Source organism: Acanthaster planci, linkage group LG16 (genome assembly GCF_054643075.1).
Source record: "Acanthaster planci isolate LZ-2023a linkage group LG16, COTS_SCS, whole genome shotgun sequence".
In the NCBI taxonomy this organism is placed as follows: domain Eukaryota; kingdom Metazoa; phylum Echinodermata; class Asteroidea; order Valvatida; family Acanthasteridae; genus Acanthaster; species Acanthaster planci.
In genome coordinates this window covers 13427615-13452354 of record NC_141792.1, presented here as the reverse complement: position 1 = coordinate 13452354, position 24740 = coordinate 13427615, and the positions used below count along the sequence as shown (strand labels likewise).

At 40.2% G+C, this 24740-nt stretch overlaps 2 protein-coding genes across 8 annotated transcripts in view; one reads left to right on the top strand and one right to left on the bottom strand.

Moving 5' to 3' along the window:
• Positions 1 to 587: 587 nt before the first annotated feature.
• On the bottom strand, positions 588 to 18364 carry pex2 (peroxisomal biogenesis factor 2). Of its 2 annotated transcripts, XM_022234697.2 has the most exons (9): positions 18230 to 18364; positions 15270 to 15387; positions 4091 to 4208; positions 2843 to 2920; positions 2512 to 2574; positions 2129 to 2326; positions 1788 to 1940; positions 1424 to 1690; positions 588 to 1200 (listed from the first exon to the last, which is right to left on the bottom strand). In XM_022234697.2, exons 3-9 carry the CDS (start codon positions 4172 to 4174, stop codon positions 1102 to 1104), a joined length of 942 nt encoding a protein of 313 aa, XP_022090389.2. In that variant the 5' UTR covers positions 4175 to 4208; positions 15270 to 15387; positions 18230 to 18364; the 3' UTR covers positions 588 to 1101. The 2 variants fall into 2 exon arrangements, with proteins under 2 accessions (XP_022090389.2, XP_022090390.2); XM_022234698.2 differs by lacking the exon at positions 1788 to 1940.
• Positions 4451 to 24740, top strand: part of LOC110979138 (uncharacterized) — a 38285-nt gene continuing 17995 nt past the window's right edge. Inside the window, exons 1-13 of one of the 6 annotated variants that reach the window (XM_087147611.1) lie at positions 4451 to 4599; positions 12467 to 12766; positions 20018 to 20209; positions 20470 to 20553; positions 20946 to 21073; positions 21247 to 21412; positions 21823 to 21929; positions 22266 to 22493; positions 22884 to 23279; positions 23404 to 23578; positions 23701 to 23900; positions 24093 to 24275; positions 24476 to 24603. In XM_087147611.1, the coding sequence (XP_087003737.1) occupies positions 12644 to 12766; positions 20018 to 20209; positions 20470 to 20553; positions 20946 to 21073; positions 21247 to 21412; positions 21823 to 21929; positions 22266 to 22493; positions 22884 to 23279; positions 23404 to 23578; positions 23701 to 23900; positions 24093 to 24275; positions 24476 to 24603 (2110 nt within the window). In that variant the 5' untranslated portion in view covers positions 4451 to 4599; positions 12467 to 12643. Of the gene's footprint in view, positions 4600 to 6299; positions 6615 to 7052; positions 7275 to 9101; positions 9590 to 12466; positions 12767 to 15086; positions 15396 to 20017; positions 20210 to 20469; positions 20554 to 20945; positions 21074 to 21246; positions 21413 to 21822; positions 21930 to 22265; positions 22494 to 22883; positions 23280 to 23403; positions 23579 to 23700; positions 23901 to 24092; positions 24276 to 24475; positions 24604 to 24740 lie in introns of those variants that run through there. The other 5 variants (XM_087147607.1, XM_087147608.1, XM_087147609.1 and 2 more) reach the window with 5 other exon arrangements.

Genomic DNA, 24740 nt, shown 5'->3' with positions numbered 1-24740 from the left:
TCTTTTCAGACATGGGGGGGTGTGTTAAGTGCCAATAGGCTGGAGTGTGGATAGAATTTGGACTTGATGGGGGTACCCCTCTGTCCCATTTCGTGCCTGGTATATTGCATAGGACTTTCATACCCTGGACGTTAGTCGCAATGTAATGTAAACGTCGTCCAACCTGGGCTTTGTCCCATTTCGTGCCTGGTACACTGCATAGGACTTTCAGGGGTACAACTTTCAGAGACTGTTGTCATTTTGACCCAAAAAATTATCCAGTATGGACAAGCGGTAAATTATATTTTCTAAGTTTGGTACTTCAGTCGTTTCTTCAGCAGAAATATTACAGGGTCAACCGGGGCCTCGGAAGAATTGCATTTTCAGTTTAATGTTGCAGGAGGGTTCGGTTCAGACTTCCACTTTGAAATGTGAAGCTTGTTATTTTGATCAACGTGAGCGGATCAGGGTATACCTATGACCTCTTTGGTGTGGCATACACAGTACTTTACACATACATGAAGGACATTGGAAATGCATTAATGGACTTGACAATGTACAAAACTGGCAAAACTCCCGCTTCCCTGAAATCAGATCCAACTACAATGTCAAATGGAAAGCGCCTTCGTGAATTCAACAATTTTCAGTCCTTTATGCAAATGCGGCTGTACACATTTTATGGATCTACGTGTACTTCAATTTCGTCACAAATGTTGTCCAACTTAATTTTGCAAATCAATTTCCAATTTGTTCCTAGATTTCATTATCTGTAGCTTTATTCATAAATATAAATATTTGAATACATTTCAATTACAATTACTAATTTTACGCTTCTTCTGAAAACATATTCAGGGCAAATTCCCAAACAAAAAATGCCACAAAATGGAAAAGAATTATTTGCTAAATTAAAGATTGCATTAAAATTTATAACCTACAACAAAGTAGTTTACATATACTTGTCTTTCTTTGTTGAGTGACTCCATCAGAAAATGCAAACATAAATTGTTTTATCTGTCAATAAGCGAATTATGTATGAATGAATTCTGGCGCGACTATTAGTCTTTGTAGTTGATGAAGCACACAAGGTACCATACGAGTTGCATCCAACTAATCAGGACAGGGCTATCTTACATCACATGTGATTGGTTGGATGTTGGTGACATCATCCACAGGATGAGAGCAAAGTGGACAAGTATAGGCGGGATCTGCTAAGAAATTGCTCTGAAAAAAAAAAGGCAAAAAGAATTTTGATCCAAACTCAATAAAAAAACAAAATGTTCATATGTATTTCCTTAAAACAAAAATGTCGATAGTTATTACTCATTGCTAAGTGTAAGTGGTGTAAGCTTTTAAATGTTCCCCATCAGGTCAACATATGTTTTGATATCACAAATGCTGATATTTCAACAATAATTTGTAACAGTATAAAAGAAACAGAACTAACCTGTACACAATAGTAACAAAAGACATGCTGGCATCCTATATGCCTCGGCGTGGTTGGCCATTCACCACACACTGCACACTCCTTGTACAACCTTTGATCTCTCCTCAATGCCAGTTCAACCTTAACTCCTGCGGTAGGTGACGGCCGGAAAAGCTTTCGTTGAAGGAAATTATGGACACGTCTGAAGTTGATAAAGGGGAGAACGAAGAAAAGGAATTCGGCAAAGCCGTGCCAGAGCAGTTCCCGCGTCATGAATTCAAAGCTGACCTACAAGGAAAATAAACCATCGTAAGTATTTTCATTCATCCTACATATTTGAATAATTGAAATGAATTTTGTTAACAGAGTTGTTGAAAGGTCATACCTGTCTGGCTACCTGCCTTTGTGCAAACTGGGCCCTTATTCCTAAAAGTCGTTCATGAAGGAACTGATATCGACCATCTTGCAAGAAAACTAAGAAGTTGACTAGGGATGCCACACTTAATAACTTCTCAAATAGATACAGTGCCTTCCAAATCTGCATTCACAAGCAAATCAAAAGTTTAACAGCAAAGTTAAAAGCATTCGATGGAAATTCTTTTTTAACATAATTCCATGGATATAAGAGGTTACATGTACACAAGACTGGATTTTGCATATTTCTAATAGAACCTATAAAAAGGGCAAACAAATCTATTCATCAAAGTCCAATTCAGTGAGACTTACTCGTTGGAAAGCTTCAATGTGATTGGTTGAACTAGCCAGGTCAGCTGATCTATCTTGCAACCATTTTGCACCAATCAGTATGCCAGCATATAACAACCGTTGCTGTTGACTGAGGTCAGAGGTCAAAGTAGCCTCACTGCCATATTTCAGATTCATTATTCGCTGACCAAGAGTGGCACCAATTGAGTTGATTGAGAACTGTGGGAAAGAAATAAAACATTTTGAAACCAAAAAGACAGACTTAATGAATGAACTGCATAAATTCCAATTTTTTTTTAGTTTCTTAAAGTTTTAACAATACGTCAAGACACAAAGAATTATAAGTTAATAAGTCTGTCTTGAATTTCCTAAAATGAAACCTATGGTAAATAAAGTGTTATTACCTGCCACATTAGAAGTCTCAAAGCTGCATTGAGCTCTGGCTCAATATAGGCAAGAACACCAGGCTGCATGGTAAAAGCATGAAAAGCTTGATGAATCAAGTCGTCATAAAAAAAGACTCCACTTGGTGCATTACTGTTTGTGTGACTTCAGAAAAACTTCATGTACATGTACTTTAATTGTGACTATTCATAGTTACACGGCTTGAAAAATGATAATGATTAAGGTTTAGTTTAAAAATTGCAGCATCTCTTGAATAAAAATCACCAAATATGCCAAATCCTCTGATGAAGATCAGTTTGGTATAAAATCCCTAGTTTCAGATTAAAATACCTTGAAAAACTGAAAGATCCTTTGGAACTGGGCTTTAAGAAGCTGATGAAGCTCACCATCCAACTGATTTGAGTCCAACTAGAGACAAAAACAGATTGGTTATTATAAGCCTTACAAGTATCACTGTTAACAATTCTATTCGGCAAATTTGGCTAAACGATATGATTATGGACAATATCATTCATTCACCTACTGTACTTCCAGAACTGTAAGGTGTATACAGACCTTTCAGATAGCCATGTACAAATTCCCATAAACACATTTTGGCTGTTTTGATTGTGCCAACTTACATGTACTCTTCCATCACAGCTATCTGTGCAACCCAATTTCATACATGCCTTCTTGGTGAAGTTACATGTCAGATGGGGATGTTTATTCACATTATATTCTCATCAAAATGGTGAAATTCTCGAGCATTTTGCCCATCCACACTACAGAAAATCAGCAGCATGTACTCTCAGTAAGTGTCAGCTGTGTCATGCGTGTGATAGCTTGACCAGGTTGACCAATAAGCCATTTGTGAGGTAAATTTGAATAAAATCTGGTACACTGAGTTCTTAAAATTCACATGAACATAACAACTTGAATTCTCCATACTATAACCACTATTGCTATACCTCGTGAACCGGGGAGGGGGGCTTTTGCTTAGTTACATATAGTAACAATACACTGTTCTCAATAGATAAGAACGGCACAAAGGAACCAGTCCATTCCAGAGATGGTGGTCACTATGCAAAAGCTTGCCCCGAATCACAAGGTACAGGAACAGTGTCTTTGGTCTGGGGAATTCAAATTGTTACATTTCTGTGCAATCGGATAGCACAGTGTACCAGATTTTATTCAAATTAAACTCGCAAGTGGCTTATTGCAACACTGCTCAGTGCTGCTCCTATGATTTCCTTCTCATTTTCCGGTCACCCACAGATGAAAGCCGCACTGTGATTAGATTGGCCCAATTTGCTTCCATTCCAGTGACCAATCATAGTTCGGTTTTCATTTTGATGAGGTCAGGAAAACAAGGAAAAGATAGGAGCTGGAAGTACAAGTAGGTCTATCAATAGATCAAGTAATAATTGAAGTATCAATTCAAGTACATGAAGTATGAACATGAATTCTGATCATTCACCATGTTCACCATCAATGGTTCACTAATTTTCGGATTTAGGTAGCTGTTCGAGCATTATTTATTAGGCAAACTTCTCAGATGAACTCACTGCAAAAAACTCCAATTTCTCCACCAATTCTCACCTGACTCACACGAAGTACAATTTGATTTCCGGGCCCAGTTTCCTTTCCCTTGTTTGGATCCGAGGAGTCCGTGGTGGCTGCCATTTTGTTTGCTGACCCGCTGTTGATCAACAGCGCCCTCAAGGGATAAAGCAAAGATATAAACAGCCGTCGGATCCAACAAAATAGGCAGACTGACCAATAAACGTGCCCGTTGTTTGCATCATTGCACACAATGCATAATTGGTTTGAATTCAAGCGCTTTGACAGCAGTGCGGTGGACAAAGTGGACGTTTTCACCTGATTTGGGGTCCTGTTTACTTTGTTTACTGAACGTGAGTGTTAGCGGTTTGTTGTTTGCTTTGCACTACTAATTCTCACCCGAGGGAATTAAATTTGAAAGCGTATTTGGACACTCGGAGCCGAGGTAGGCCTTCTTCAGGTAACTCGTCGAGTTGTCGGCCTCAAGTTCACCCCGGCCACGTTGCACTACCAAATACCATGAGTACAATTGGAATTTTAGTCTGTTGGTAAGCTACAAATCCACACACTGGCAAAACAAGCGCGATTTGTGTAGCATTATTCATAAGAAGTCTTGTAGTTTGTACACGCACATGACGTAGCCTACAAATAATTTGTATTTTATAATAAAGTTTAATGCGGGTAGCTGGCCTTTCAGTTCAAATTAAACTTTTCAAAGGAGCCCTTAAAATAAATCAAACTACAGATAGGCCTAGGCCTTACTTTTTTATTTCAGTAAAATATCTGCCACTTAAAGTTTAATTGTGTCTGGTCATGCTGGTACATGCGATACATAGTTTTGTAACTTTGGAACTGTAAACTCTCTCAGTTTCTACGTCTGGATCCAATTGATGATTCTGATATTAATGGATGATGGCCAGCAGACGGCCTCACATCAGAGTTGACCTCAAGACCAGGTACCAGTACTTGGTGGACTAAATCTATTTTGGGCGGGTATCGCATATTTGAAGGAGTCACACTTTTCAATATCCAGAATACTGTGATTGAGGAAACTTGTTGCAGTGGAGGATTGTCTCGTCTACGGAAAAAAAGTTGCTTCTTTTAATATTTAAGGTTATTTTTTACAGGCCTAAATTTCACTTTTGTACCCTCACTTTAAATTTGAAATTCCTCATGTATGATGGGCCTAGGAATGGCACAGGTCAGATGCAGTGTTCAACGATTTGCCAAAAACTGGTATTCAAAATGAACTTACCATTGTCAGTACATGTACATATGTATGTTCTTTGTCCCTATCTTTTTGCTTACAGTCTGCAGCATGTTCCTTGATCATTTTTATACATTATTTATACACTTTTAAAATTTGTTTTGACAGAACCAACTTGTAAATTGAAGTTTTGTTCACATTTTGAGTCCAGCTCGGCTAAGAGGCAATATAGGATCTATGTAAAGATTCCTGCCAGACAAGAGTCATTCCTAAATCCGATCAGTACACCATCAAGTCCTGATGTAATAAATCTGTGTAAAAAACAGAGGACCAAGCACAGGAAAGATGTACAGATTTATCAAAATATTGTCAGATATTTTTGCCGTGAATTTGTGAAACGATTCTGACTTTTGCTTGAAAGGCACGGAGAATGTATGTACTGAGCAATTTTATGGTGCTGTATTTCTCAATGAGCACCATCCATGTCTGTATTTTGCACCGTGTTGGTGTTAGTACCCCCTCTAGTGTCAGGTTTTTCAGAACACTATTACAAGGGCTCTTCAGGTTGAGTTTTAGAAGGATTACAGTCATCATAGTCAGAAATCATTCAGAATTGTCTGACTTTCTGTTGGATCACATGCATTCACTGTACACCTGTAAACATGCTTGCTTTTAATTTTAAATTGTACAAAGCTGATCATGATCTAATCATGATAATCCTGTCATTTGCTGTAATTCAAAGATCTTTTCTGATTATTTGATTTGGAAAAGATCCATCGATCACAGTCAGGTTAACATCAGTAGTTTTCATCTTGTTCAGAAATAAATGTACATTGTAATTGATAAGTTCATTGCTAAATTTTCATGCTGAGTAATCCACCTTTGAACTTTCCTGTAATGCCTCTTGGACTCTCTCCCCACCCGCTGAGCCTTTGTTGCACCCATTATCGGCCATAAACACTGATATTATTGGCTTGAAACTCCCCATCCTACTCAGCCAGTCTTTTGGGGACCTCTCATTGTTCAATCTCAGTAATACTACACCTTCCGTTTATTGGTAAGAGATCAGGAGTTCAACTTCAGTCACCAGTAAAAGACAGACTTTTTTCTCGACAAACCTGACATTGAAGTTGGAAGTGTGAAGCATTTCTTTGGCAAACTTGCCCGAGTAGTTTCGGGCATATCCGTTAAATTCCAGCAGCTGAAAGCAAAGGCTGAATTGCTTCTATCTAAATGGATTCCCCTGGATCTGATGATGACAACTTGGCCACAGTGGCCAAAGACAGCAGTGACCATGATTTTGAAGGTGACCCAGATAATGAGAGTGACCACATCACCAGTGATACAGGCAGTGATGTAAGTGATTCTCTCCAACTTGTTGGTATAAGCTCTTGAGTGCAGTCAGCAGATGTGTTTCATGAGGCATGAGCATATTCACAACTTGTATGGTTCACATTCAGCCGAATCTTCAATGCAAGGCTGGTTTGGTGAGGCAGTTTCCTAATCCACTGTCATATCAAATTATAGTAGCTTGCTCTGTTTTCCAACTCTCAATAAGTTCTTTGTGCTTGAGGTGTGCCCGCACTCAGTGTGTTTTGGGGGGATCAAATTTTTAAATCGCAAGTCTTAATCCTATCTGTGTTGCATAACTATTCCAGCAGCTTACTGCAAACACTTGGGGTCGTGGATGAAAAGATCTTGTGTTTAGTCTTGCCTTCCAGGCTGATGAATGACCACACGCTTCTTTATATGGATGCACCACTGATTTTTTTCAAAGTGCTCAGCAAATTGACTCAACCACCACCTTGGCTTGGCAAGGGGAAACCTTCACTTCTAAGCACTGTCTGAAGCACTTCACTGCTTTCACAAGTTCTGGATTTTTATTAATGGATCTGATGAGGAGTGTTTTCACTGGGATACAGTTACCATGGCGATGGAGTCATCTGTAGGTGATGCCTGGTTTGTGAAGTGATGGGCACCAGAACACAAACTTTTATCATTGAAATTGTGATGATAGTAAGTAAACTTCTCTCTTACCCTTTGTGAAAGTTGTGTGAATGAAATGCTTTGACCTGTACAGTGTAACTTTTGTATTAAAGTTTAAAGAAGTTTGTTTAAAGAACTATATAACTAACATGACTAAAGTGAAGCAACTGAGAATATTTTAGGCTTACCGCATGTGGCACATTTATCATGCTACAACTGGTGTGTAAACGATACAAATTTAATCAGACAGTCACCTATGAACACAAAACTTGACAGATTTTGCTGCAGTAGAGTTGAGACTAATCACAATAATCCAAAGAGAAAACAAACCAGTTGACAATTATAATAAAACAAGATTAGTTATCTACAAAACTTCAAATAAGTAGTGTATATACCTTTATTTGTTTAATCTTCTTAAAAAATAGACAGGTGGAAGTTAATGAATGGATTATCATGGTGATGGAATCAGTTTGTGGTGGTTTTCGAAGGATATAAGTTTGCCCTACATGTATTTAGTGATGAACAAAGGCTGAGAAGTATTCAACCTTCAGTTTTCTATCAACATTTGAACTACTTTTCTAACAATAAGCCAGTTGTTTTGCAACGCATTTGCACATATCCAAGATTTCCGACGTGTATTTGATTTTCATTTCTGCGTACTTCAGCCAATAACGTCAATGAGAAACTGCTATTTGCTCCCCCAACAAAAACACTCAATTTGAAAATTAACTGTTGGGCCCACAGTCGACATTTATGGTGTAGCACTGTGACAGTATTTTGTCGATTAAACCGATCACAAATTCACAACATCAGTGAAAAACAGCAGAATGTGGCATAATGCTCAATTTATAGACGTGCCGGATACATAAGCTGTTGCTAGGTAGAGATTTGGAGAGTTTCCAGAATGCTGTCCAGTGCGTTTGGGCTAAGGCAGTGTTGACTGTTGAATTTTTTAAGACCAAGCACACTGGGGCCTTGGGACGCTCAACATGTGTGCTTAACGCCAAATGCACACACAACTCCAAACGAGTTGTGTAATTCTTTCTGGCAGTTTATACTCACACTTTATTACGTTGTATAAAGACGCAAGGTTTCATATAATAAAGGATATTGATCGTATTGGATATGTTTTCTGAAAAAAAGGGGGAGGTCCTTGCTTTTAAGGCTACAAAGCGTGTCAATTTCAATCCGATTCAAAAACCCGTCAACACGCATCTTCAGGAGTTGGACAACTTTAGACATTCATTAGCCATTTTGTTTTTGACAACACGACCTTGTGTCTTTCAACAATTTTACGTGCTACACGTACATAAATTGTGGATAGCGACACATACAAGTATTCATACAAGTATTCTAATTGTAGATACAGTTTTTATAATGGAACCAGTTATAGTCTTTAGTGCAAACAAATTATTTTGGGCCCATTTCTGTTTCAAAGAACACAGAAATCTGTGTTCGAGCTGTTGCAGAAAATTGCTTGAACATTTAAACCAACAAATATCTGGACTTGTTGAGGTCGACTCGGTCGTTTATACCTGGCTGCAAGTCTCCGTAGCTACTCAAGCGGTCCTTCATGATTTTGTAAATTTTTATGCGCCGCGGCACTGACCAAATCAAATCTCAGCCCCACGCTCGACCGATTCCACAAATCCCGTCGGCAAATCTGACAGTTTCCAAGCAACGTGACGCCGTGAAGTAGCGTCCTTTACTCGCGGGGGGTCGCGTGGGTAAACGCCCACCCTAGTCACACGGCCTTATCAAGGTTGCACTTTACCCCCTCCGTCGACAGGTTCGACCTGACCGCTTGATTGATTGGCGCTTCGTTCATTCACATGAGAGTGCCATGCAGCAGGATGCTTACAATTACACTGGTTGTCTGACACTTGGTGTAATCACAATATACCTTGCGCGTGTCACCAGGCACGTAGTAATACACGTTGGACAGTGCACGGTAGGCTGCCTTCAGAGTCACGGCGCACGGGGTGGGGGTGGATCTTAGCAGGGAAATTTCTTACTTCTCGGAAAGACTTTGCTTCTGTTGTTGGGTCTTTCACTGAATGCCCTCATGAAGTGAATCGGTCGCACTGGTGGTTGTTGTTTGAGAGTGGACCTCCACGTTGTGGACGCGAATTTGAGTCGTTTTTCGCTGAAACCGGACGTCAGAACAGGTTGTCGCGTTCCTTGTCTCAAGCGCGCCGCTTTAGGCAAGGACATCTGAAAAGTGGACAGTCTACTTTGAACTCTCTGCCTGTTATTGAAAGTTTGATATCTGCTAAAACTCAGCTTCGATATCATCCATTGTCATGGCTTTGAATGGAGATGAACGACTGGAGCGAGTTATCCAGGTTAGCATTTTGTATCCCAAAATAAAAACACCGAATGTTTACCTAAATTTTAAAGTTAACCCTCCCAACCCAATAATCCCAAAATGAATGAATTTTATTGATTGTATCACTAGCAAACTTTACACGTTTGATTTTGTTCATTTTGTTCTTTGTATTGATTTTATCTCCACACCATGTCTTGAATTTAATAGAGGGCTTGCATATGACGTCATGCTAGAGGGAATTTCTTTCTTCTTCTAGGATAGGCTCGAGTAAACCTTTTGTGCATTCATTGTTATTAAATTTAAATAACACAACATGTCCGGGGGGGCACTCCATGCAGGCCCTTTTTCTCCAAAATGTATGTGGTCTACATCTAGTCTAAGTACATTTGTAACGTGGACCCAATGAAATCGGCAAGTCCCCCCCACGTCCATTTGGACATGGTTGCTTCATAGGGTCCCACTTACTCGGACTAGTCTGCATTATAAAATCATATCAGAGGTAAATATTTCAGTCATTCCATGATTTTTGGGAGTGATTTTTGGATATAAATTTTCAAACTGAAACTGTTAGGCAAACTGTGACAGTGATTGGTTGGAACCAAATTTCAAGCCCTGCTACTCCACAATTGCCACAATTTTGACCTGAATACAATAAAGCAGGAATCTCTTACCACAGATCGCATTGATAAAACACTCATTAATAATTCTGTGACATAGTGTACATCTGTTCAACACGTCGCACGCATAGGCCATAGTTGCAGCAAGATTGTAGCATCGCCATGGTTTCATTGGAGAGCTCCTCAGTTGTCATGCCTTTTATTGTCAACTTTGACTCTGCATCTTATGATGCATTTTGCTTGCCATGCACCCTCTTTGTTAGATGACACAATGACCTTAAGTATACCCAGCAAGCCCTCCTCAGATCCAAAGGATTAGTAATCCTAATTAGAGTATTGTAAGCAAGGCTGCTGATAATTAATTGAATCAGCTTGTAACAGGTACTGTATGAATTTAGTTGCGAATGATGCCAGATGCTGGCGTTCCACAGTTCCTATAACTCACCAAACTGCTTGCTACAGTAGCATATGCAATGGTCAGTTGATATTGAATCCAGTGAAAAACTGTGCAGAAATTGTTGTATACATGTACATTCATGTATCGTGTCTCGTCAAAAAATCTCTGGGGGAAAGTTAATAGGTTCATGCTATTACAGGTAGATCTATTTGTATCCATTCTGATGAAAGTTTACGTGCCCTGTATCTTCAGTATGTGTCTGCTTACCACCCGGAAAGAATACTAAATTCTCTAATAATACTAAAAATATCAGCATTTGTATGAATTTCATCACATATGCTGTGAAACAGCTTATGATTATTTGGTTTGGCTTTGACAGAAAATTTCAAAATTGCATTGTTACCGCCAGTACTTCCTTTTGTTGTCACGAATAATAAAATATTCAAGAACACTTGTAATTTAGCTCAGCATCAATTACGCTAATTGATGTCAACTACTCCATTGTCGCTAAGAAACCACTGTGGAGCCTGGAGGTATCTTGTACTCTGCTTGGTGTTCTGCCCAGTGCAAACAAGCATGACACGCTAGAGCGAATTGGTTCGGTGCTGGTGCACGTGTGCAAAATATTTCTGGTTAACCAATTCTGTCCATCCAATGCTGTGCACTTGTCTGTATTCATTATCCATGTTCCGTAATTCTTTGGTGCAAGATACGTAATATATGGATTTGTAAAGACCTTGAGCTTCACCTCACGACTGTAGAAATATGACCAATATAATTTATGGATATACATGTATGCTTCCTGTCTGTAGTGCGTCTCTTCCTCGTTTTGCACTGGCTTTTTGTCGCTCAGGGTAAGTGTGGCTGAATCTGATAAACAGAACAGGAAATGAAGAATGTGGTCTCTTTTTTTATCAAACAGCAACATGGTAGAGCAGTCGTGACTGGTAATAATCATGTTTAAACTGAAAGCTGAGTTAGCATTGAGGGAAAAACTGGTTGGTTCTGTGTTTGACATTATGCACATGATGTATAATACACCAGTGCAAGGAAGGGGTATAACACTGCCAGCAGGTTGAAGCACTGAGTGTACACGTTCCTACCTCCTATCATGGAGCTGCAGCCTCCATGTTGTCACAAGTATGGTACTAAAGTAGACAAGTTGAAGAACATACATGTACAAACTGTGACCATATTGATGGGCTCCTACTCATTGATATTTAGGACTAGATCCTGATGGAGAGATTGAGAATGTTCAATGATTGAGAATGATGGAGAATTCAAACGTACACCTGTACATGTGTTTACTGTACACTGGATTTGATGTCTTTACAGGAATAATTAAAGGGTACACCCGTACAGGTGTCAAAATGGCTGTCCTAGGAAAATGGAAGATTTTGGAAGATTGAAGAGGGTCTGCTTAAAAAAATGCCAAGAGAGTTTGGTATTGGCTTCTTCAGCTGCCTACCAAAGAGAACTACGGTAGCTTCTTGATAAAAATTGGAAGTTAAAAAGTAGAAGGGTCGATGTCCAGTGTATTCTGAAGGGTTGATGTCCAGTGTATTCGGAAGGGTCGATGTCCAGTGTATTCTGAAGGGTCGATGTCCAGTGTATTCTGAAGGGTTGATGTCCAGTGTATTCTGAAGGGTTGATGTCCAGTGTATTCTGAAGGGTCGATGTCCAGTGTATTCTGAAGGGTCGTGTCCAGTGTATTTTGAAGGGTCGATGTCCAGTGTATTCTGAAGGGTCGTGTCCAGTGTATTTTGAAGGGTCGATGTCCAGTGTATTCTGAAGGGTTGATGCCCAGTGTATTCCGATACTGAAATTGGTTCAGTGGTTACTTATGTACATGTATTGCTTTTGTTTTACATTTTTCCAGAAATTAGAGGACACTGTTTTATCCAAGGAAGAGCAGGACGGTGACAGAGTGCCACCTGTCCGAGGTGACGGGGACAGTAACACCAAGGTTCCTGCCCGCATCCGTGAGATCATCACCAAGAACCTGTCAGCGGATGACCTACCACGGTTGGAAGAGACTGGCTTGAGCCCAACAGTCATGTCGTTGCAGGAGGAAAATCGGATGTTGACCAATGAACTAAGCCGAGTGGAGGACCTACTGTCGGCCAGCCGAGCTGAGAGAGATGAGATTGCTATCAAGTACCAGGCACTTTCAGATCGGGTAGGAATGATACAGCATTGTAGTCAAAAGGGCTTTCTAGAAAATAGTGGAAAACACACAGAAATAAGCAGAGCTCAAGTTTTATCACAGAAAAAAAAGAACTGTGAAATGCAAATCCTCCTAGATTTACTTCAGGCCATTTGTAATGGTCAAAATTGTGGAACTTCTGTCTGTCACAAAGGAACATTCTGAGTGAGGTGATATACATGTACATGTACAGCCTGTGCTAATAGATTGTTCCATGCACGTCTTTGTTCACTATCCCCATTCATCTTTGGCTAATAGCACAACCATAATTGATACAATATCCACTCTGCAGACCTACGTGTACCTGTACTGCTTGCAGCGCATGATGGGACTCATGCACCTGCCCATTATCCCCCCCTCCCCCGCCTTTCATTCCGCTGGAATTTACTAAAATCCAAACAATATTGCATTAGTCATCAACTTCAACCCATTTACCCAACCCCAGATGAATTTATTGCTGAAATGTTTGACAATGGTTGCAACAATGTGCATATTTCTTGTATTTGAAGCTTCATGGTCATGATAGTAGAATTTGCCACGTAGCCTGTTTATGTTAAATATAGCTGGTGGCTCGTGCTACTGGTTTGTGTGGGCTGTCGCGTTGATAATAGCTTTGTCTGTTCATGTATTGTACGAGTACTATTCTTGTCTGTACTGTCTGGTGAATGTGGAGCAATGCAAACAGTGTTTTTGAATTTAAATCAATGAAGACTACAAGCAGTTCAGGGTGACATCAATGTACATGGATGCACCATACAGTTTGAAAATCAGACTACATGTACATGTATTGAATCCTTTAGCACAAATTAAAATAAAAGCATCAGGGTCTGACATGCGCCCCCCAGAGGAAAAAAAAGGGGTGGTATTCAAGCTTTTGTTGTGAATTGTCAGGTGGGTTTTTATTTTGTTAGCCTAGCCAGTCCATGCTAACTGGGTAGGTGGAAAAAATGCTGCTTGTTAGAAATATAGAATTCATATTTTTGTGTGCACCTGTAAATTATTCCATTGATTACAACATACTGGTATTTAACATTTGCTTGCCTTGTACAGTGTAATTTCTTACATGTATCAGGTGTCGTTTCATTCATCTGTTCATATCAGGTTGTACAGTGTATTGTAATTGCATTAATTGATGCATGGAAAATGCTGATGTAAGTGAAGATGTAATGGAAGGTCAGAGCAACATGTACAAAAGCAGAGATGGAGCAAAGAGGAGGCGCAAGATCCGATTACTTTGGGAATCAACGGCCTTGGTTTATTTCCATGAATTCTCGAGATTGGATTGTCGCAAGGTTACCTCTAGTAATTCAGACAAACAAACGTTTTGTACAATTTGCATTTTGCTTTACAAGCATGCAGAGGGTTTCACGTAACCTTAGATTGATTGATTGGTACAGTACATGTACATCTATGTACTTTGCATTTCCACAACACATACTCAACTTCTATTCAATTCAAGCTCATTACTGACTGCAGATTGTTGTGTAGTTACCATGGTAACACCTGGACTGGACTTTGTTCCATGCTCAGTCTGTGTTTTCGAATTAAGGCTGCCAAACATCGTGCACTACTTGTTTCATCATTTCATTAAACCTGTTTAGCTGTCAGTATTTTTGATTGTCTGTAAAAGTTCATTCACCTTGATTGAGAAGAAATTGTTTGCTACAAAAACAATTTAGAAGAATTCATTACGTGTTTTCATTTCATTTTATGATCCAACCAACAAACTTGCGCTCACTAAAACTCTAGAAGATTGTTCGCTCGATGTGTAGAAAAGCTGGGAGAGAAATGTAATTTGCTTCTGGAGATTTCAGAGAGCACAGCTTACGAAAAAAAAAAATTCAATTTTTATGCTGAAAGCTTAGTAACTAATGACAATAAAGTGTTCTACCAGTACCATGTATCTTGGAAGCTAAGTACATGTACATATACAATGTACATGTACATGTATTAGCATGGTACATGTACACATGTACCTGTACGTGTCCGTTTTTGTGCAATTTCTATGCAATTAGCAGCAGTGAACAGGTGAAATATCAGTATCAATACATTGTCTGTATGAAGATGTAATCAGAGACCGTGTAAATTGAGGTTTGTTGCAACTTTTGACCTTTGCACTTGGCCAATCTCTGCTTGCTTACATTAATCTTCTCGTGACCAATCACAACAAAGAGTGATAGTATTTGCATATGAATGAGCATGTGCTTGCTTGTCTCATTGTGAGAACGAGGTGTTTATTTAATGGCAAGCTGAAGTGGGATGGTGTGTAATAGTAGCAAACATTTATCAACGGTCAAATTTTAATTTAAAAATTGATTTTGGCAAGCCGGGTGTTCACCAGACTGATGTTATAGGCACTAGTCACAATGTAAAGTTGCTGTGATGTGTTGTGCTGTAGCAGCAACATCTTTTGGGGATTATGACCGTTGAAAACTAAACACACATCGGCAAAAATTCAAATTTGGATAAGGCTTACCATCAATGACTGGAGATCTGCGTGTACCATCACCATTCAATCATGAGTGTGTCTAGTCTTGGAAAGCAATCTTTACCCACATTTGATGATGTTTTGTCGGAGAGTTCTGATGATATGTCTGTAAAGGTAAGCAGAACATCTGGATTATTAACTAAAAATGTTTGAAAATTAGTCTTGGCCAAGAACAGACATTCAGAAAAATTTAAGTGGCATGCAGTAGTTTCTCCAGAATGAAGAATAAAATAGCTACCCATACCTTTACTTCAGGAAATTCCTCAGCAAGGAGGTTTTTGGTTTGAAAACATATCAATAGATATTCCATTTATAAAGCCATGATGTGAGTTTGCCAGGCATGCCAGGGCACAGAGTACCCTGTTGGGGGATGGACATTGTGTAGGTCTTGAGCAGTTCAGTTCATTGATCCCTTGTACCACCCCTCACAGCATGACATGTTTAACCTTCTCACCTTAGCTTGTACCTGTCACACCCCCATAAGACCCACCAGGCTTAGCCCTACCTAGCCCTACCCTAAAATCATCACTAGGGAGCTTATCCTCCGTAGCTCTGCACCTGCTGAGATCATATTCCTGGCTTGCCTAGCTTTGCCATGACAACTTTTCTATTTCCTTTGTTCAGTGTGGTGAAACCTTGTCCAGACCAGAACAGGCCAACAATTGAATATTGTACACCTGACACAAGTAGCTTGATTACCTGGTCTAAGGACTGAATGGAACACAAGGAGGTTGTGTAATTGAGCGGTTGAGCCAATTAAATTTGGCAGAGTTTCACTCTGGATTCTGTTAACAGAGGTTGTGCCCTTGAGGATGCTGTGTTTGCCTGGCTGTTAATTAGAAAATTATTTTAACCTGTAGGAGAAAAACCAATTCCCAACAACATCCTTGGCATAACTGTCTATGACTTAATATCCATTGCATTTGTAGGCATTGGATTGGCAGATTCCAATCTTGCAGCAAGATACACGCCAATGTACATGTACATGTAGTTGCTGTTAATAGTCTCAAGAAGCTACGGTGTAGGATTGTGCCCTGCCCGACCGTACATGTATATCCACCATCTTCAGTGAAATAGTGAAAACCATTCTTTAATAGTGGGTTTTTTTACTGATTTGAAATCATGCTTTTTTCTCAGTCTCTGGGGACAAGATTTTTTACAAGCATGTGTTCTGTTTCAACACATTTCCTCTGGCTATGGTGCAGTCTTGAATATTTTGACTAAAAGATTGTGGAGGACTCTTGAACCAGTTCCCTGCAAAAACATCGCCGAAGTACTGGCTAATCATCTGATCAGTTTTGTTTTAAACCAGGACTAAGCAACCAAGTCATGTTCCTCACAACAGTTTTTTCCAGCATTACGTTACACTTCAACTGTTTGTTCAATTAGAAGATTGGATCAAGGCATTGATACAGCTTAATATAAAAAATCCAATAAATCTACCTGAGATCATCACAGATGATTTTTTTCATTGAACCTAAATTACCATTGATATGCTTCAGGTGAGGAGCTGTTCCTGTCTGGGTTTTGCTCACTCACAGTAGTTGATGGCATTTCCATATGAATAGGGGACGCTATCTATGAATGGCGCTTTATTTGACAACTTGGCCCCTGCCCACTGGCTATTGTCACAGTGACCTAAATGTTTATCTGTTCTATTACACAGATCCAGGCACTTCTCGCCAGTGCTTAAGTCACCTCAGAGTCTTGTTTCATGATATGACTTTCTTGCTGTTTCAAACTTTGTCAGGTGTGAGCTAATAAATTGGAATGTTTTAATCGCCCATGTCATTCTGTCTGTCCTTGCTGTTACTGCCTGTCTCCTATTGTCATGATGTTTGTAAGACGAAGCATGACAAATTGTTCTCTTATCTGTAGTCTGATTAGCATAATCAATAGTATTGAATTTTCATTGATACCAGAGACGCTGTGCTGATCTGGCTAAGTGTTGACGGTACTTTCTAGGTTTTCTGCGTCTGTGTTGGTCCTGTACTGTAGCCTATGTAATGCTCAGAGGGTTTTTTGCTGGGGAGGATTCTGATACTAATATTCCTTGGAGGAAAAATCCCTAGACCTTGAGACGATGAGGAGTTGATGTCAGCTAATGACATGTCTAACAGTGACAGCGAGTCAGGGTCCTATGTGAAGAGCCGTGTGGATCAAGCAAGTAGCATACCATAAGATGATGAGGACAGCATTGAACACAGTCAATGGGGACTCATCTAGGGTAGCTTTAGGGACCTTGATTACTCTTGGTAGATATTTAAATTGTCATTGAAACTTTGAGAAGTTGTTTTAGGTCCTGTGTGTAAACATTTGTGTTTCAAAATAAAGGTCGTTACTTGTAGATGGGGAAATATTTTTATAGGGCTCAACCATTGGGAATAACTGGCTATTGAGCTGTAAATGACCATATATCGATACTTATAAGACTAGGATGATACCACAGCATTCACACTCAGAGACAACTTCATCAGCTCCAAACAATTGAATTAATGTATTCCTGTTGTTGACTTTCTCGATCGTCTTGCCTAATTAAACAGAAGTATAAAGAGGAAGTTAGGAGCAGTTAACTTGAGAGTCACTGAAAACAATTAGACTTTGTTTTTTATACTGTCATACGTGTTCATAGCTGTAGGTTATTGTGGATGAACTTTGAAGAACGTACATGTACACCGTGTTCTCGGTCATACTTCAGAGTTATTATCTGAGGAAAAATGGTTTTGGTTGGGATTACAGGGACACTACTGGTACACGTAGTTCATCGGGTCTTCAAGCAGGTTTTCTGTAGTCCAAATTTTCTAAATGCCAATTTGTGGCTGTTTTCTTTTAATCTGTGGTTCTTGTGAACTGCCTGTCATGGCTGCATAGTGGGAAGATGCCATCAAGTCTGGTGAGAAAATCCATCTACATGTAGGCACCAAAGAAATCCTCGACAGTGAACTTACCTCACTTCTCAGAAAGTATGGACATAGTCGTCGCCGTCGACGGCATTCAGATTATGGCCCAGTGAGAAGATTCAGTTACATCACAAACTCCAGAAGACCCTCGGACTTCCAGGGCATCCGGAATTTGTTTGAGGCTGGGTTTGATGCACTCTTAGAGGAGGATGAGCCAGAGAATGGAACCAGTGATGGTGAGGGTACCGGTGAGGTGACTGAAACAGCTGACAAGAGCTGTGACACAGAAGAGGTGATTGGTTGATTGATGAGTGGTTTGGTTGCTGTAAAGTTGATGTTTCCTTGACAAGGAAAGATTATAAGGTCCATGTACAGTACCTGTAATGTGTTCATTTTCCTGTCATTTCCTTTTTAGTGTTGACACTCTTAAATTAGCTTTGATTTGTAAGTGCCTTCCTGATTTTTCTCTTTTGACAAACTACAGTACATGTACATATAGCTGCCATTTTTCACTCATTGCAAATATTTCTAAACAGATCTCTTGCCTCTCTCAACCAGCGTTTAGGTGTTCATCATACATGTACATGCAGTTTAACACAAGTAAGACACTGCTTTTAGAAGGAGGAAAGATGTATTATTTAAAGATACAATGGCCTAATAGTTCTGAGTCTAAAGTGGGTCCATAACATGTTTTGCAGACAATCTCGTTTGGACAATAGAAAGTCTGTCCAGCGTTGAAGGGATGAGCCACCCTGGTTGATTCCTCTGTGTTTTGATTACAGGTTTATCTCCATCACCATGGGAGTAACATGCATCCTCAGCTAAGAAGATTGTCTCTCATCCTCAACTTCTTTTCTAGGTTGATTAAATCCCCTGTGTCTAACCACCTAAGACTCTGCTCCATTCACCCAAAGGATTATCCCTGTTTAAATAGAAGTGTTGCCCAACACTGGATTAGTGTGTATTTAGAGAGCAGTGGAGTCGTTTCTGAAAACTCCCTGTCCCAAAGCAAGAGCGTAGCAGCTCTCCTGACCTGAGTGTTATTGCTTTTGAATAAGGATTTTTCTGTCTCCAAAAAAGTATGAACTGAACACTTGTTACAACCCAAAGTTGATAAAAATGTCTAGATTGCTGCTTTAGTTTGTATGATCCTCATGTGAAATATGCACCATGGTTCATACCTGTGCACCTGCAGTAGTCATCAAACCTTCATAGGGGTAATTCCAAAAATTAGGGGTCCATTTTTTTTCGTTTCCCTGTCACATCTGACATATGATTTTGTAAGTTCAGAACACATTTTCTAATTTCCAAGGGTGATGAATTAATGCAAATTACCTGCCAAACAAATAGTTATAGTTTAAAATCAAATTCAGATGATATTTCCATGTCAATAACAAAGGTCAGATGTAACAGGGACACAAAAATGTCACACTTTTGGACCCCTAATTTCTGGAATTACCCATATGCAAGTAAAAGGTTGACATGTCTTAGAGTTAATTTCAAGAATTTCCAAACACCATGATTGCATACTACAAGTACATGTACATGATGTACAGCATGTCAAAGCAATGACGGATGTCATTGTTTAAGGGTATGTACATGTAACTGCTTCTGAAGAACGTGTCATTGTGCAGTGCAGGTTTTGTGTACAGTACATATGTTTGATATTCTATTTTCCGGTAATGTTTGGAGTCTGTTGTACTGTTTTTATCTTTTGGAATTAATCTTTTGTCCGGTGTTTTTCAGGAAGTCTGAGTTTCCTCTCATCTGTTGATGTAGTCAAGTCCTTGTTCCTTTCATTGCATTCATTATTTCATCTTTACTTTCCCCGAACAGTTGGAGTCATCATACAAGACAGATATCGGCATTGAACGTGAGCGAGAAGAGCAGAATCGATCCTTGGTTCAGCAAAATGTGGAGCTGAGACACAAGCTGGAAGATGAACATTCCAACTATAAACGCAAACTCCAGGCTTATCAGGATGGACAGCAAAGACAAGCACAGTTGGTGCAGAAACTTCAAGCAAAGGTAAAGAACTGGTGTACCGGTAATTGATGGGCCTTTATTCTTGGAAACAGCCAGTTCATATATTGCCCTCCTAGACCTGCCTTGAGGGGTAGCTCTCAGAAAGACACAAGTTTGATACAGTCTCTTAGACATGGATTGGCCACATGCATCTTCAAGACTTAAGTGCCTTTGTACTTCTTAATTTAAGCAGGTTTCAGAGCTCCACTTTAAGACGGTCTAAAACAGCTGCTTCTCAGGCTAACTGGTTTCATTGTTTGCAGGTGTTGCAGTACAAGAGGAAATGTGGTGAGCTGGAGGCTCAGTTGCAGGAAAGAGTTGCTGAAAATGAGCAGCATAGATACTCGGTATGTAGCATTATCCAAAATAAATATTAATTATTTATTTCCTGTGTAATTCCCCTGACAGCCACAAACATTTTTCTGCTTTACTCACACTCTAAAGAAATCAACTTTCTCACTGTTCAACACCGTTTTGTTTTATAGTCTTACTTGGTATAAAAGATTACTTTTGTTCCACAAATACCTTGGAGATTCATTGAAAGAAGTTTTGAAAAGAATGTTCCATGACCAAGATAATAAAATGAACTTTGAGGGAAAAATTGCTTGATCCTAAATCATTCAACTAGCCAAGTTTAGCAGTTAGGTCTTTCACTTTGCCTGAGTACGAAGAGTGTCAGAAGGTGAACCGCTGGGATTTCAATTGATCCTGATTATCTTTTGCTTACTAAACCTGATAGCTGAGAAGTACGACAGACTCTCTCCAGAGCCAGCTGGAGACAGCTGAAGCCCAGCTCAAGCTAAGAGAAGAGGAACACTCAACTGATCTTGAGAATGCTCTCTTGAAACTTGAAGAAGAGCAACAGAGGTGAGATCAATCAAATATTTCTTGCATATTCATCAAAATGAGGGCATTGAGGGCTGGAAATGTTTCTTCTCCGTGGTTCATAAGTTACATTCAACGCACTGTATGGGATTTTTATATTAACTTTTTCCATCCCTTTTTGGAAATTTACACAACTTTTCTTCCCCACCCTCAAGGAGTTCTAGCCTAGCTCACGTCAACTCCATCCTACGAGAGCAACTTGATCAATCCACTACGGCCAATCAACACCTGACAGCTGACATCTCCCGACTGAACTCTGACTTGTCTAAAACACGAGATGACCTGGAAGTACGGGAGAAAGAGTGGAGAGAGGAGGAGAAGGTAACTACTAGACTGGGAGCCTGTCCTTGCACATGTAGGGGGGGGGACAGAAGCTAATAGACACAGCTACTCCTGTAAACCTTGCTGATCTGGGTTTGCAATTCACCTGATCACTTTGGTTGGTTCCCATCTAAGAGGGAAGCAAATGAAAAATTGTCAAAAAATGTTGCTCACCTTCGACCTTAACTGCAAAGTGGACTCGCAGATATTGAGATTCTTGCAGCATGAATCATGGTGAGACTTAAAAGCCTTTAAGTGACGACACGATGGTAGCTCTTGAGAGACATGTACTGTACTGGTTCTAAAGAGCTCATTGCCCGTAGCTTTTCTGAATGGGGCATTTCATTTATGTTGTCTCTACATATTTACTTTGCTAATGATTTCCTGGATTTATCTTCCGTAAATTCCAGTCCTTCAATGATTACTTCAACAATGAGCACAGTCGTCTGTTAGCTGTCTGGCGTAATGTGGTTGGCTTCCGACGTGGATTCAGTGAGATGAAAACAGCAACTGAACGGTAAGACCATGAACCAGTTTATCATGATGTAAGACCATAGACTGGTTTATCATGGTGCAGGACCATTAACCAGTTTATCATGGTGTTGGACCATAAACCAGTTTATCATGATGGAAGACCATTAACCTTTTTTTCATGATCTATCCACAGAGGCAGCTCCTTCCAGATGAAATAGAGAATTTTCTTCATAACTTTTTAGCCACATATATTTGTCCGTTTGTGAGAGAACCAACAATACGATGATTAAGAAGGCACCAGTCAGAGTTTTGATGGAGTTTGTTTCTCATCTAAAAGACAGTTATTTCTTGAACTTGTACGTTTTGGATGTTTTCTTAGGGATATGGCACAAGTTCGCGCTGAGATGACCCGTATGTCTCGCAACCTCCACTCAGCCTGCTTGAACCTCAATGCCAACATGCGTACTACCGAGACCAGCTCTGTCGTCCAATTGGAGAAGGAGCGATCTGAACGACTGCAACTTGAACAACAGCTCCGCGATAAGGTCAAGGAACTATTGGACCTCCAGGCTAGGTTTGACATGGAGAAGACAGAGCTTAATACCAGGTAAGGAAGTGGGTCGGAGCAAGAGTATGGATTTGATCAGTGACCCGAGGGATAATAAAAAGTTAACAGTGGCTTGACTGATCTTTTCCAATTCCCATAGTATTTGCAGGAGTGAGAAGGTGATTGACGAAAAAACAATTCAAATCACTGATTATTATCACCCTTGGTTCTCGGTGCCCTGAGGCTAGCATTCAGAATTGGAATTTAAATTTGCCATCAAAGGAATGTTTATTGCCTTTAAAAAGTAGCTTGTGGTGCTACTTCATTCGCCCTTTGTCTCCAGAAGGTTCGGAGTTAGTCAGGATGTAAATATGCTATTTCAAAGAAGTCCAGAATAAAGAAGAGAAGTGACTCTGACGGTGTATTTCGTATTACTCTTTAAAATGACAGGATTAATGAGCTGACTGTGACCAATGAGAAGTATAAGATTCTTTTGGCTGAGAAGGACAACCAGCTGCGAAATGCAGCGAGTGCTACCAGCATCAGCCGAGTGACCATCTCACCCTCCCAGACTCAACCGCTGGAGTCTAGCCGCACCGAGGCATCGCAGCAGCAGCAGTCGCCGTCGGATGTCGTGGATGAAGGCGAGACGCTGCAGTTACTGCGTGAGGAATGCGAGGCACTGCACACCGCGCTGCGCGACATTGCTCAAGTGGTCATCCAAGATGCTGATATCTCAGGGACGGCTGATGGCGATATGAATGGTATTGGAGAAGATCCACAGGAGAATGGATTGATGTCTGATGTGACTCTGCCATCTCCCTATGCTAGGTCTACTCCACTGAGGTGAGATTATTTTGTCTTCCAGAAATCTTTGACATCTGAATACATTTAGATCAGGTTGCCAGAGCGAGAGTGTTCTAAGCAAAACCTGACAACTTCACTTGGTGATGATACCTTCTCCCCTCAGACGTTCTCAATCACCTGGTCGGCCCTACCAGCTTCACCGTACTCCTTCACCTCGTCGTACTGTCTCTCCAACTAGACGCACCCTGTCACCGTCTCGATCTCGTTCACCAGCCTTTGCCGAGTCGACTTACTCGGCTGTCCAAGCTGCACTACAAAAGCGACAGCTACAGGTTCAGGTGAGTTCTACCAAACTTAACGATCTCCTGATTTTCTTTCTGCCTTTTGTCAGAAAGGATTTGGTTTTGGCTCTTCCTCTGCCAAGGGAATACAATGTGTTAATGTTGTGATGTTTCAACAGGAGCTGAAAGTCAAGTTGAACAGCACCAAGGAACAGATTGCTTCCTTGAAGAAGCAAGCTGACGACGGGGAATCAGAGAAAAGACATCTTGAACGCTCCATCCAGGGATTGAATGATGACTTGGAGACAGCGAAACGCCAGACCGATGATGTCAGGAGAGATCGCGATAGACTCCGGAACTCACTTGAAGCGACAGGGAGGTAGGCTGCATAATTTTAGGATATTTACATCAAAAATATCAACTTCATAATAAGGTCAGAATTGGATTTAAGATTTACGACAGACTTCAAAGGACTCATCAAGTGTTTTTATGTCAGGTAACAGAAACTTTTTGTTTTCTGCATTCCAATAGGTTTTCAAATTTACATCTTTTCAATTGTTTGCTTTGACAGTGAGAAGTCAGCCCTTGAGAATCTTCGTCGCTCACTGAACGAACAAATTGAAGCCCTGAACATGGAGAACGAGAGGATCCAGTCGGCAAATGCTGAGCTGCAACGACAACGAGACAGCTTGGAAGACGAGAGAGATGATCGAGAGAAAGATATGGGTCGACAGAAGAAAGAGATTGATAGAAGGTGAATGAGAGAAGAAATGATGAAGATGAAACATAGAAGAGTAGTGACCGTGAGAGATTGGGTCCAAACTTTGATAAGGAGGGAAAACTAGTGAAGATAAAATGGATCAAAAAAAGTTGGTGCAGAAATTCTTGAGAGAACATTCAAAAGCAAGGAAAAATGGGTTTACATTTATTAGTGATCTTTTCTTTCTTTCTCAGCCACAAGCTTCTTGAGCAGATGGAAGGTAAGAATTCCACCTTGAAGGAGGAGATAGTCAGCCTGAAGGAATCACTTAACAAAGCCACCCTGGAGAAAGAGGTTCTGGACCAAGAAAAAGCAGAAATCAGTGAGTCCATACCAGTCTGTCAAACAGAATATCAATCGGGAGAACATTCTGACAAGTTTGTACGTATGCAAGCAGGTTTAGTGTAGGGAGTTGAGGCAATGGATGACAGTTTGGCACTGAAAACCTCTTAGGTCAAG

What these genes read in the sequence shown, in the direction of transcription:
- pex2 (XM_022234697.2), bottom strand. Translation starts at nt 4,174, where the DNA reads ATGGCAGCCACCACGGACTCCTCGGATCCAAACAAGGGAAAGGAAACT. An exon ending in TTGTACTTCGTGTGAGTCAG is followed by an intron (nt 2,921 to 4,090) that starts GTGAGAATTGGT and finishes TTTTGTCTCTAG; the next exon opens with TTGGACTCAAATCAGTTGGA. An exon ending in AAAGGCAGGTAGCCAGACAG is followed by an intron (nt 1,691 to 1,787) that starts GTATGACCTTTC and finishes TTTTCCTTGTAG; the next exon opens with GTCAGCTTTGAATTCATGAC.